Below are 15,592 nucleotides of genomic sequence, written 5' to 3'. Positions count from 1 at the left end.
TTTTATTGCATGACCGCCGGCCACTTGAAGATTTTTATTCCGTGGCCAAGATATATTATGAGTCAGTTTCAATCAAAGTATTTTATTTACTTATTTTTTTTGTCTATTAGTAATTAATATAGTGAATGTATTGCACATGTTAAATATGTATTATATATAACTAAAATTTATTTTATATTAACTATTTTAATATTTTAAATTTTTTACTCATATCATTGTCGCCACCGGCCCGAAACGGGCTTTCGGCATTCGCGAAGGATGGTTGGACTCTTTTATTTGTTTAAAAATATGGATTGCTAGAATGACTTATTCTCAAACTGAGACCTTGTCAAACGAGCAATTTTATTAAAAGGCTCACCAATCCATGTTAATCCCAAGCGGGACCCTCCATGGATTAGCGGTTTTCATAAAAAGGAAGGGTTCATGGAGTCGCCACCAATGTTTTACTCAAAACATTGGAAAAAGAAGTTTAAGGCAATCGATTCAAAAATCGACTTCGGCCATGACAACCAGAGTCGGGTAAGGGAGTCGGTTACGCGTGGGGAAGGTGTTAGCACCCCACAGCGCCCCTTTCGGGTTCCCTATGACAGATTATTTCTAAAAATAATAGTGCGAAATTACTAAATTACCCCTATTTATTCTAAGCAATTATAAATTAACTATCTACATGATGACAGTTTAAATATGTACACACAGAAAGCGGTAAAAGAAGGGACTTTAAAGAGATAAACCTTTGAAGCGTGCTTTCTTATATATCTTGACAGAAATTGGGAAGCGTTTTGGCGTTCCCTCCCTCTACAAGACCGCTCGCTCCCTCCTATAAAATTTTAACTATGGAAATCCGGAGGATTTCCCTTCGACTAGGTTCGAGACTCAAGCAAATGGCTCGTGACTCAAGAACTTCGTCGGATCAACTCTCCGAGTGATTTCTAGGCAGAGCACTGCTCAAAAAAACCCAGAATACTCAAGAAGAGGGTTAAAACTCCGTGTGAAAGTGTAGAATGACGTCCAATTGACGTCATATTTATAGGGATGAGGCGCAATACGGCCTCTGGGGGTCAATACGGTCCGTATTGAAGTTTTGAACTACAATACGGCCGTATTGAATTCAGTACGGCCGTATTGAAGTTCAAAAAACCTCAATACGGCCGTATTGAGTTCAGTGCAGCCGTATTGAAGTTCAGTGCAGCCGTATTGAGTTCAGTGCAGCCGTATTGAGTTCAGTGCAGCCGTATTGAAGTTCAGAAACTTCAATACGGCCGTATTGAGTTCAGTGCGGCCGTATTGTAGTTTAAAATGTTCAATACGGCCGTACTGAACTTTTGGGAGGCCGTATTGGGCTTCATTCCCTCCACTTTCTTATTTTGAGCTATTATAAGACCTCTAGACCTACAGAGAATCCTCCTAGGGCCTTCCATGAGTCCTTCTGGCTGACTTTCCTTCAGTCTTCAAGAGTCTTCAAGCTTTATTTCCGACCCGGACAATTTTAGGGGTCTACAATCATCACTGAACTAACTAAAATTATTATAAAAAAATATTAAAGATCTAGCGATAAGAAAAATAAAAATAGAAGGAGTGAAGAAGTCTTTTTTGTTAATGAAACTATTATTATTCATCTTTCAATTATTTTTTAAGAATTTTTTTTATGAATATTGTAATATATCTATTTTTATATTAATAAAATTTAAAAAGTTGGAAGAAAATCCTTGTATAATTAAACAAAATTAAGCAAGGTCAGAGGTTCGAATCCTGCCTTGTGTATGCAGCCGCGTTAAATTTTGGGGCCAACTATCCTACCCTTTGAGGTGCTTCCAATATAGCGAGGAGATTAGTCACTGCTGTCGGCGGTGGATACTCCAGAGAAAAATAAAAAAAAAAAACAAAATTATTTAAGTTTCATTTATATTTAAAACATAAATATAATTTTGTACTTAGTGGTCAGTAATTAATTAATGATTAAGTGTTGGTGTACTGCATCTTCACACGTTAGTGCAATAGTTTCCATGTTGAGTGGTGGTAACAATACACTCTTTTAAACACATTTTTATTATCTAAAATTTATTAAAAATTATAAAATTAAGAGAGAATCATAAAATACGGTGTAACACATATTAAATTTTGTATTTTCAATACATTTAAACTAATTAAAAAGAGTATGTTTAAAAATAATATATTAAAAATTATATTATTACCAAACTACAGAATTAACTTAGTGATATTAAAGGAGAAAAGCGGTTAAGATATAAGCGATTTTACTTAGATTTGATTATTGAGTCTTTATAATTTTTTTTTATAAATAAAATAAAAATACAAAGAGAATATCTTGCTAACATTTTTCAACACTCAATGGTTTCTCCCTCATTAACTGCTTCAAAGAAGTGGCTGGCCTATTTAAGGACATCTTATACATGCTAACATATGTACCTTTCTTCTCATAGTATTCTGAAATTGTTCTTCTCTTCTAACTTTTCTGTCAAAAGTCATTTCAGTCTTCACTCTTTAGTTTATAAAATTCTCTGTATTTTATTAAGTATAAAAAAATGTGGGTTCTATATCTTGGAACATTGATAATTATAGGCATTATACACATGGTCTATAGATGGAGAAATCCCATTTACAAGGGAAAAGTCCCACCAGGTTCATTGGGTTTGCCCCTTTTGGGTGAGTCCCTTCAGTTCTTCACTCCCCACAAATCTGATGATATTCATGCATTCGTCAAGAAAAGAATGAACAGGTATACATAAGAGTATTTCAGTCTCCAATATTTTATTTATAGTATAAACTACATGTAATATTATTTACTTGAGGTAATAATCTGGTTTAAGTGAAATAAAATGATTATAGATAATTGTTTCCATAAAAAGTATAATCATCATCGAAGCATTTTAGTCTCTCCTCCTTGTTGTTGTTGTTTGATATTTATAAATAGTTATTATCTTATTGACTTATTGTAACTAATACTTCTTATTTTCTATCCTCCTTTTTTTAGCCACCTATTTGGCATGATTTTAAAAAACTTAATTCACTTATCTTTTATTAAAACTATCATATTTCAATCTTTACAAATAAATACTAAGTCGAATAAAATCTCATGAAGATACAATAACAAAACTCTATTCTTGTAGTATTAATTTAATATAGCTGTAGACTGATAACTAAAATTTGATATTATTAATTAAATTAAATCTCGGTCATGATATCAACTACTAAGTCCTAATTTAAGTTCAAGAGAAAATATATTTAATATAAATATTGATATAACTTTTACTATTAGTTAGTTTAGTGTTGTGATGATGAATATACTTGAATTACTTTTTTGTCCATGTAATAGACTTAAACTATTGTTTTGTCCATGTAAAATAGGAAGATTTTTCTTTTAGTTCTTTTTAAATTAGATTTTTTTTCAATTTAGTCCCTATAAAAAATTCTTTTGTTTTATTTTTATCCATGTCGTTAGATTGATTGTTAAATTTAACATAAAAAAACAAAAAATTATAGAAAACAAATTTAAAGAGGACTAAAACAAAAACTATTAAAATTTGGGAGAACCAAAACAAAAATAAATAAAACTTTATAAGTTAAATTTATAAACTTTTAACCTTAATATGCATCAATATAGAATATAAAAAATTAGTAACCAACTATTTTTTTTTTAAAAAAATAAACCTTAAATATAAAATTTTCATGTGATGATTTAATCATCTTCTAGTTATAAAGGAAATATAACAAATGAAGAGTAGCAAAAATAAGGCATAAAATAAAGGGAAGTGTAAAAAATCACTCTAAACTTTACTTCTTTTTTTTATAAATAGGCACAATAAACTTTTATTTTATTATAATCAATCATTAAACTTTATCTAATTTGTAAATAGGCATTATGAACTTTAATTTTGTTAAAATTAATCCTTAAACCTTATTTCTTTTACAAATAAACACCCTAAACTTTAATTTTATTCTAATTGATTTTGATATTTGATAATTTTTTATTTTTAAAATATTTCTATATTATAAATTTACAGTTAAATTAACTTATCTTATATATCAATTATTCACTAATCTTTTTCGTTTTAGGTTACAATTTTCTTTTCAAAATATATAATAAAAATACGAGTTTAGAAAAAAAAAGTTGATAAAACAAAAAAAGAAGTCTTTATTTGATTTTTTTCTTCTTCTAAAATATATGCTATTTAAATATATATGAAAATAAAACTAATATATATGTATATAAAAAATTAATAAATAAGTGTTATTTAAAATATATAAATGATTGATATTTTGTTTATCTTAGTAATTTGATCTCAATGTAAAATAAGAGATTTACAAAAAAAAAAAAAATAATTGATAAAATTACAATCAAGGTGTTTATTTGTAAAAATGGTAAAGATGAATTATAATAAAATTAAAATTTATAGTATTTATTTGCTAACAATGTGACACCCAACTACCCCCTAAAAAGATATCAATATATTAAGATGCAATTAAACTCATAAAATCTCAACTCATCATCATAGAAATTATAAATAAAGTAAACTGATATGAAAAATAATTAATGGAGTAATTGCAATATACAACTTGAATATTCAAAACTAAACAAAAGAAATAACATAATTCCTAAATTACTTCAAATCTTTGATATCACATTGGTATGAGAGTTTTCACATGCACCTAGATCTCTCTCTGCTCTTCCCAATGTGACACTCTCTACCCCAACATATATATATATATATATATATATATATATATATATAATAATTATTAAAACATATTCTTGGACTAAATAAAATATTTTGAATTAAAACCATGGGAGTAGAGAATTCACATTCATCAACTTAAAATATGGTCAAATGCGAAAAAATGAAACATGAGTTTTTCCAAAACAAAATACAATAATGAAATCCTAACTACGCCTAGCTATGCCCTAATGTCACATATCCTATGACACCCTCTACCTCAATATACATATAAAAAAATTATATAAAAAAAACATATTCTTGGGTTAAATAAAATCTTTATAATTAAAACAATAGTTCCATTAACATAAGAGTAGAGAATTCACATTCATAAACTTAAATCATGGTAAAATGCAGAATTTATAGCAAAAAGAAACATGAGTCTTTCTAAAATAAATACAATAATGAAATCCTAAACTATGCCTAGATATGCCCCGATGTCACATATCATATCAGAGCATGCCCAACTGAAGCCTAAGCCTCATCACCAACATCCTCATGGTTCCAGATGTAGAAATAACAGTTAGGTAACACACACATAAATCATACAAGCACAGTCATAACTACTCATTAATCAAATGCAAATTCAATTTTTACATATAATACATAGACAGTCATTCATCATGCAAGGATGTCATGGACTCGACTCATAGATGCATGCATGTGGCGCTAGTCACGTGTCTCATAATCATACATCATAGCTTGTTACATTATTGGTGACCCTAAGGTACACCTTGTTAGCTAGTTACATCATGGGTGACCCTAAGGTACACCTTGTTAGCTTGTTACATCACTAGTGACCCTAAGGTACACCTTGTTAGCTTGTTACATCATGAGTGATCCTAAGGTATACCTTGTTAGTTGTTACATCATGAGTGACCCTGAGGTACACCTTGTTAGCTTCTTACATTATGAGTGACCCTAAGGTACACCTTGTTAGTTCATATATGCACATGATGCATGTTACACGTTAACAAACTCATGGACTCATCACTTCACTTGTCATGGATTTTCATGTCTTATCACGTTTCACATTCTCATAGTCATAGCTTATCTCATCTCATCACATTTCACATCCTTATAGTCATAGTGTTCACATTAGCACATTCTCATTCACATCATGTCTCATGTCATTTGTTCATATTTCACACAGTCATACTCATAATTGTTCCTCATAGGGTTTTGCACAGGAACCCACAGAGCACTCTAATTTATATCAAAACATATCTAATTTTGAAATTAAATACATATTTACACTCTACATCACACAAGAAACACAATAGAGCATTTAGAAAGCAAAACAGAAAATATTCATATTTTGTTTGTTTCTCATATGGTTCTCTCAAGAACCCACATAGTACTATAATTCGTATCAAAACATATTTATTCTCGAAATTAATTACATATTCACACATTACATCCAACATGGAACACAATAGAACAATCAGAAGACAAAACAGAAAACATTCATATTTTTCCTTTTCCAAGAAGCATGCATCAAGCAAGGGATTGGGGGTCAATCATACTACCCAACAATTATTCCCACATCCCCGAGCGAGGTTTCTCACTCCTCCCTTACCTGGATAAGCAGAAGATGAAGATAGAGCAGAATCTGACTGATCTCTTTCTCTTGGTTCTCCTTGGTCTCCAAAGAGTGTGTCTAGAAGCAATGTCAGAGTGCTCTATTTATAGTTTTTAGGAGTGACTAGAACGACCCATTTTGAATCCAGAAGGGCCCGTTCTAGATTCTTTCAGCATGTGTAAACTTCACATCTAGAACGGCCCATTTTAAAACCAGAATGACCCGTTCTGAGTTTGCGTTTTAACACACAACTGCCATATTTAGAACGGCCTGTTCCCAACTTTGGAACGACCCGTTCCCAACTAGGGTTATAGGCCATTTTGGTGGTTTGGAACGGCCCGTTCCAGTTTGGAAATGACCCGTTCTGGGCTACCAAAAATATGTCTTTTTAGTAGTTTGAAACGGCCCGTTCCAATTTGGGAACAGCCCGTTATGGGCTACTAAATCACCCACAATAAATCTTATGAAAATTACTAAATTACCCTCCATAAAAAGTATGAAAACTGGGGTGTTACATATCCTATCATAGCATGCCCAAATGAAGCCTAAGCCTCATCACTAACATCCTCATGCTGATGATCACCTATAACACAATTTAAACATATACAAAGAACAACAAGGGAGTGAGAAACATCTCACTCGATTCCAAGTGTAGAAATAACAATTAGGCAACACACACACAAATCATACAAACACAGTTATAGCTACAGGTTAATCAGGTGCAAATTCAAATTCTACATATAACAGTCACACATACACAGTCATTCATCATGCAAGGATGTCATGGACTCGACTCATAAATGCATGCATGTGGCGCCAGTCACATGTCTCATATTCATATATCACTGGTGTGTTGCCTAAACAACACACCTAAAATAGCTTGTTACATCACCTTGTTAGCTTGTTACATCGTTTGTGACCCAAGGCACCTTGTTAGCTTGTTACATCGTTGGTATGCGGCCTAAGCGGCGCACCTGGAATAGATCATATATGCACATGATGCATGTCACACATTCACTATTTCATTGACTCAATATTTCACTTGGCATGGAATTTCAAGTCTTATCTCATTTCATCACATTTCGTATTCTCATAGTCATAGCTTATCTCATTTCATCACATTTCTCATTCTCATAGTCATAGTGTTCACATTAGCACATTCTCATTCACATCATGTCTCATATCATTTGTTCATATTTCACATAATCATACTCATAATTATTCCTCATAGGGTTTCACAAAGGAACCCACAAAGCACTCTAATTCATATCAAAACTTATCTAATTTTGAAATCAAATACATATTTACACTCTACATCACACAAGGAACGCAACAGAACATTCAGAAAGCAAAACAGAAAACATTCATATTTTGCCTGTTTCTCATAAGGTTCTCTCAGAAACCCACAGAGCACTCTAATTCATATCAAAACTTGTTTATTTTCAAAATTAATCACATATTCATATATCACATCCAACAAGGAACACAACAGAATAATCAGAAGGCAAAATAGAAAACATTCTTATTTTTCTTGTTGCTAGAAGCATGCATTAGGTCAGGGATTGGGGGCCAATCCTACTACCCAACAATTATTCTCACAACCTCGAGCGAGGTTTCTCACTCCCCCTTACCTAGATAAGCAGAAGACGAAGCTAGAGTGGAATCTGGTTGACCTCCTTATCTTGGTTCTTCTTGGTCTTTAAAGAGTGTGTCTAAAAGCTAAGCCAGAGTCTACTATTTATAGATATCAGATATATATCTCAAGAACAACCCGTTTCAAATCCGGAATGGTCTGTTCTAGGTCCTTTGATCATGTGTAAAATTCACATCTAGAACGGCCCATTCTAAAACTAGAACGGCTCGTCCTAGAGTTGCGTTTTAACACATAACGGCCAGGTTTTGGAACGACCCATTCTTAAAACCAGAACGTGTCGTTCCCAACTAGGGTTATAGGCCTTTTTAGTACTTTGGAACGACCCGTTCTAGTTTGGGAACGGCCCATTCTAGGCTACCAAAAATAGGTCTTTTTAGTAGTTTAGAATGGTCCGTTCCAGTTTGGGAACGTCCCATCTGGGCTTTGAGCCTTCTGATGTCATATCATGTTGTTTTCATGCTTTGGGAGCTCATTTATTTGATAATAGAAGTCCATTCTCTTAATCTAAGGTATGAAAACTGGGGTGTTACGCCCAAGATTGAAGATTCTCGTCTGCAAAACACAAAAAAAAAATACCAACAACACAATAGGGAGTGAGAACTATCTCACTCTATAGGGAATGGGTTGTAACCTTCAACATCCCATCCTTTCACGATAAATAACTATAATAACAACAATTCATACTTCAAACTATAATAACAACAATTTATACTTCAACTAAAATAATGATTCATACTTCAACTATAATAACAAACACCATCAATTCCATTTACAAATACATACACAGAAATGCAATGTGTTGTACACTTACATCTAAATGCATAAGGTACCCAATTATCATCATCAAGAATATATAATTGGTACCTAAGTCTCGAGTTAACCTTAGGCTACCAATACAAAAGTGTTCCCACCAAAACACCAATAGGTTCCCACCAAAACCACAAAATCATGCAAGTATATATGATGCATGTCACAACCATGCAAATGCTTCTACATAGTTACATTGTGATCATCATATAATTAATCATTCATCAACATCTATATTCATCCAATCAATTATCACTCATCCAAATAAGAAACATTATTCGCGGAGTATATATATGTACATTCATCATCATATACATAGTCATTAACATCATAATAAAGCCTTCTAACAATCTACACCGAGCTTGAAAACTCATAACCGACTTTAAGCCAAGACAGAGAGCACCCAGGACCCCTTAGGCCTCGCTTCCCAAAATTGCACCCTACTTTAAGTCGAGCCAGAGAGCACCATATTCATCTTGTGCTCGCGCGTGGACATTTTCCCACCCGAAGTCAAGCACCTAAGCTTGACGTCGCGTGCGATCCAACACCTATTCACCAGCACCTGAATGATAAATCTTGAAATAAACAATATCATAATCCATCATACAAATTATAAATAACTAGAATTCATTTTACATCTAATAAAATTTTACTATCAATTATGAATTCATCAATAAAACATCTACGTTCCTTTCCCCTAAAATTCATCAAATTCTTCTCCCTTAGGGTTCTAACCCCTTCCTACATATAGCACTCAACTAATTACTATAGAAGCATCTAATTATCAAATAAAATTCATATTCAGAATCTACTCGAAAAATCACATAAAATGTAGGCCAAATTTCATCAAACAAAAAATTGATGGGATTGAGGTCAACCCTCTACCCTTCATGCATACACCCAATCCCCAGAGATGAGTTTTCTCACTCCTCCTTACCTGGAGTGGTGCAACGTATGATCCCTAAGCTTCTTCCTCTTCTCCAGTGATATCCCTTCTCCTTGCTCTCCAAATGTGTTCTCTTCAGATCACCTGAGCGTCAAAAAATGTGAAGATGAATAAAAATAACCCTTTCTCTCTTTTCTTCTAACATATAACTCTTATTTCTCTAAACCCCTTTTATCTAAATTATTTATAATTCTCCTCTTAATAATTAAATTTTTTAAAGTAAAATAAAATTAAAACTAATAGTCATAAAATAAAATAAAATCATTATCTTTCTAATTCCAATATTAGAGGGATTTGAAGAAAAGGGAAGAGATTTAAAAATACTTTTATTTTTATAACCAAAATAATCTTACTTATGCTATTAAATTTAAAATTATAAGAATATAAAAGTAAATTAATTTTTAAATCCTTCTCCTTCCATGGTGAATCAAATAAAAAAAAAGGAACTACCTCTCATTTCTTCCTCACTTCTCAACCAAACAAAACTTTTAACTTCTTTCCTTTCCCTCCCCATCATTAAAACCTCTCTCCTCTCATTCTCTCCTTTGAATCAAATAGACTCTTAGTAAATAGAATTTTAACACAATTATTTTTATTTATTTTCCAAAAAAAATTTTTATCACTTTTATAAGTACCTCCTTATCTAAGAATCATCCATGAAGATTAAATTTTAATTATTTTTTTATTAGACATCCCAAATGATAGTTGTTTTTGTTTCTGTCTTCCTAACTTTTTTTTTATTTTTATGTTTGATTCAATTTTTAAAAAGAGTGAGAAGACGAACAAAACCCTTCCTCATCTAATTTTTACTCCTTCCAATGTTGGGACATTTGCATGAAAGGAACAAGATTTTAAAATATTTTGAATATTATGTCTAGAATATCCTTACTTATGTTATTAAATTTAAAATTATAAAAATATAAAAATAAAATAATTTTATAAACCAAACAATAAACGACTTATTTTTCCTCTCCTCTTTAGTTCTTAACCAAATAAATTTTTTCATCTTTTTCCCTTTCTTCTCCTTCCTTCTCCTTCCTTCCCATTCTCATCATTAAAATCTCTCCCCTCTCCTTTTCTCAATTGAATCAAACAAACTCTTAGTAAAAAGGATTTTAACACAATTACTTTTATTTTTTTTATTACTTTTATGAGAACCTCATCTAAAAATCATCCGTGGAAACTATAAGTTATACGTACAATGTTGGAATCATATTATTATTATCTTTATATTTTTTCTTACCGATAAGAAAAAATGATCTCATCTAAAATTTCGCTTTGGACCTGAAAATTCATTGGACCAACCTGAATAGCATGGAAGATTTTCGTTTTTCATCGTTATTTGATGATCATTGGTTTTGTTTTGTCTCTTTTCAGGTATGGACCAATCTTCAAGACCAGCTTGTTTGGACAAGCAACTATAGTGTCCACAGACCCGGATTTCAACTACTTTATATTCCAACAGGAGGGGCAAATGATCCAAAGCTGGTACCCAGATATGTTCAGGGAGATGTTCGGGAAACAAAATATGTCTTCCTTGCATGGTTTTTTGTTTAAGTACCTTAAGAACATGGTGCTCAATCTCTTTGGTACTGAAAGCCTCAAAAGGATGATCTCAGATGTTCAACAGAAAGCCTGCACAACATTACAAGAGTGGTCGTGTCAGGAAACTGTCGAGTTGAAAAATGCTATAAGAAGGGTACACCGTACACTTGTACACCTAATTTTTCTTGTTTTCATTTAAACCTTCTTCCTATAATTTCTAACTCTATATTATGTTGTTTATTATTTCCTGTGTATTACTATCCAGATGATATTTGAGTTGACTGCAAAGAAACTTCTCAGTTGTGATTCGATAGAGACAACAGGGAATTTAATCAAAAACTTTGATGCACTTATGAAAGGACTCATCTCGTTCCCTCTCAACATTCCGGGAACAACTTATCACAAAAGCATGCAAGTGAGTACATTTTCCACCAACACTAGTCATTCTATTTTACCTCTCCCTATATCCAAACCAAATTATTTCATGTAAACATGCATGTACAAATCAATCCCCATGTTGACATTCAGGTTGGCCCAATGTATCATTGGTCCTATAAAAATTAGGAAAGTAATAGAAAAATTCGATCCTTATAAAAAAATACTTTTCTAAAAAAAATTTCACCAATTCTCAAATTTTATTTATTAAAAAACACTCACACAAACCTCTTATTTATTATTATACAAAGTCAACTAATAGTATAAGTAGTATAAATACTAAACTAAGTAAAATGAAAAAAAAAAAAAATAGGTCTAAAGAAAGAACTTGTTTGACTTTATAATTATTGTACTCACATTAGTGGCTCACAAATGGAATGTTGAATGCATAAATCATGAGTTCATAGAGTGAGAGATGTAATGACCCATTAGGTCATTTGTACACTAACACATCTATACCATAAAACCATAACACAATGCAATAGAAAGCATAAATCATTAATCAAATAAGTTTATCATGAAACAAAGATGTACATTATGTATGTAAAAAATATGTATACTCAAGATTTCATGATCAACTAGAATAAAAAACTAAGTAGTTTCTGATCATTAAAGCAGTAAAATAAAATCCTCATATAGGATTACAATTCCAAAATATACAAAATCTACATGCATACATCAACAAGATCTATACATCTGAGTTGGTCCTACAAAACATAACAAAATTAAGAAACTAGTTGTCTAACTTCTATCATCCATCAGATGGCCACCAAAACATCTCCAAGATATACTCATCCTCCAAATCACATCTGATGTGCTCCCATGTCAAAACTAGACACACACACACACACACACACATGATCGTCATGCACAAACAATGAAGAACTTCTTTACGAGCGACCTACTCAAATTAACCCGACTAGACAGTAACAATCTTAGTCACTCTAGTATCAATGAAACAAGTCTAAAATGTCAAGTATCATTGATCATGTATAAAATAACTTGGGTATGAGCTTATCATAACATTATTCTACAAAATCAAGCCCCTTATAGAATTAACCCTTAAGATGCCATACACCCTTTTAGCACTAGGTTGGGGTGCACCCTATAGGTGACCACCTATGACTTATGTGCCAACTAAATATCCAAGTCCATAGGACCCAAACATGGTCATTTGACAACTAATATGTAGTGGCTCACTACATACCATAATATCGTTTGTCGAAGAATTAAGTTTTCATAAAAACTCATCTCTACATGAGACTACAAAGCACTAGGCTCCCAAAGACCCAATCACCTAGCATATCCTGATGAATAACTCAATAAAACATCTTAGCTTATCATTATCCCTCAAACCACCTATAAGACATTTCCAAAACATTATGGGTGAAAGGGATTCGACCTTCCCAACACCTCACTCACCATGAATTAGGGGTTTAAGCATTCTCTACATTCAGTCTCAACAACATGCATAGGCATAAATCATTCAACTATAGCCAACATAGGCTAGTGGCAACATCAAAGCACTCTATAGCAAACATATATTTCCTCATATACAAACCACATCATCATCATGACCTTATCTTCATCAAAACATTATCATCATCATAATAACATAAACAACATAATATAAACCACATTATCCACAGTCCATACATCACTAACCTTGAGACAAAAGCTCCCTTATTACTAGACCTCGAGACTATTTATAACTTAACTCTCATTCCCAGTTGGAATAAGCACAACTCAACCCCTTAGGGATATCAACACTCACTTCTTAACCCTCTAAGGACATAAGATTTCATCAAAACCACATCATAAAAAAAATAGAATTTTCATTGAGCAACCTTTGTCTTGTTGAGTGAAATTCCCTCAACAAACAACTCTCACTAAGTGAGATTCTCTCACTAGGTGACCACATCCCTTTATGGCTCCTTGCTAAGTGAGCATGGGCTTGTTGAGTGGCCATGACATTCAATGGGTCTTCCCATTGAGAATCTTCCTCTCTCTCAGTGGCTAGAATGTTCTATGGCTCCCTCTCGTTGAGTGAGCTTTTCTCACTTAGCGAACACAACTCTCTATGGCTCTTCCTTCACTAGACTAGTTATGATTCGTCCGGTAGAGTTTCAATATAGAAGCCAAATTCATTGAGCGAGACAAGTCATATTGAGCATAAACCCAAATTTTGAATTTCTAGTCTTCAACCTATGAAGGCCCACTCAATAAGAATTGTCTTGTTGAGCGAGAATGTGCAGCACATCCATGGTATTATCACTCTCTTACATCTTGCAAAGCCTAAATGTAACATGCAATCCATTCAAACTTACAAAAATAACATCTAGATCACAAATTCGTTAAAAAAAACACATGTAACAAAATCTTGGGTACAAGATCAGCAAATCAAGATTTTCCCCAAAACCTTCAAAACCCATCATGAACAAATTACAAAAACCTCAACATTTATCCATTATAGCAACAACAACAATGCATATATAATCTATATAATTTACAAACAAACTTCCCTTACCTCAATCAAGATCCCTAGATAGAAGAATTGAGGTAGAAGAAAAATCCCTCTACATCTTTCACTATAACTCCCTTAACTTTTATCCTTAAGAATCTTAATTCTACAATCTTCCTTTAACCTCAAGATACTCCAATTGACTTTGGGGAAGATCCATGGCCTTAAAGTCCCTTAAAAGATTGAACAACATATTGGTGTCCCTAGAGGCCTTCCTCTCTAGAAATCCTAGAGGTGTTAAAGTGAGTCAACCTGGCTCACATGGGTTGCCTCACCAGAGTTGGTGCTTTAAATGGATTGACCCAACCTGAATCACTTTCTAGTGAGCTAGAAAAATTTAAACCTGACTCGACCCACCATGGGTTGATGGGTTAGGTGGATTGGTTCACTAGATTTTTTAGAAATTAAAAAATAATTACATGTTCACATTTTTAATAAATAAATTAAAAGAGGTATAATTTTTTATATCAAGAAGTCAAGTCTATCATTGATTCAAATGTAAATACAAAAGAAAATATCAATCAAAATTTTAAATGATAACTACATAAAATAAAAACATATAATTTTTTTTCCAATTATAGTGGGTTAAATAGGTCAACCCTCCTCACTTAGGTTTGAACCCATTTAGTTCACAGGTTAAGTAAGCTCAGTTGGAATTTAGCAAAAATAGGTATACATTTTTTTTTCTAACCCGACTTGAACCCGTAATGAGCTAGATTGATCCATTATGTTAGGCTGACTTTGACATCTCTAAGACTTTGATATAGCAATATCATTAGCATCAAGCAAAATATTGTCAATATATAAGACTAAAATTACAAATCTGCTCCCACTGGTCTTCATATAGATACACGGATCAATAGTGTTCTCTACAAAACCATATGACATAATGGTATTATTAAATTTGAGATACCACTGTCTGGAAGCCTGTTTTAGTCCATATATTGACTTATTTAATTTACACACCATATTTTCCTTTCCTATGGAAACATACCCTTTAGGTTGGTTCATATAAATCTCTTCTTCTAAGTCACCATTTAGAAAGACGTTCTTTACATCCATTTGATGAAGCTCTAAATCATAATGAGTCACCAAAGCCAACACAATTCTCAAAGAGTTCTTCTTAGAAATTGGAGAAAAGGTTTGTTTATAGTTAATGTCATCCTTTTGAGTGAAACCTTTGACAATGAGTCTAGCTTTATTCTTTTCAATATTGCCTTTTGAGTCATGTTTGGCCTTAAAAAATCATTTACAACCAACTCATTTTGAACCTTCAGGTAATTCAACTAGACCTCATACTTCATTGTCATGCATTGATTTCAACTCCTCTTTCCACTACAAGAAAAATACAAAATAGCGACCGAAATTAGCG

At 32.5% G+C, this 15,592-nt stretch overlaps 1 protein-coding gene across 1 annotated transcript in view; it reads left to right on the top strand.

Annotated features, from left to right (window-relative positions):
* Positions 1 to 1,287: 1,287 nt before the first annotated feature.
* The window catches only part of LOC109807028 (cytochrome P450 87A3-like), a 32,225-nt gene continuing 17,920 nt past the window's right edge, over positions 1,288 to 15,592 (top strand). The window contains 3 exon segments of the mRNA XM_083065227.1: positions 1,288 to 2,734; positions 11,097 to 11,418; positions 11,530 to 11,679. Coding sequence (XP_082921353.1) covers positions 2,541 to 2,734; positions 11,097 to 11,418; positions 11,530 to 11,679 — 666 coding nt within the window. The 5' untranslated portion in view covers positions 1,288 to 2,540.

Source organism: Cajanus cajan, chromosome 10, assembly GCF_000230855.2.
Source record: "Cajanus cajan strain Asha chromosome 10, NIPB_CcT2T_4, whole genome shotgun sequence".
NCBI classification, from domain to species: Eukaryota; Viridiplantae; Streptophyta; class Magnoliopsida; order Fabales; family Fabaceae; genus Cajanus; species Cajanus cajan.
The sequence above is the reverse complement of the archived record's forward strand: the minus strand, read 5'-3'. Positions and strand labels throughout refer to the sequence as shown.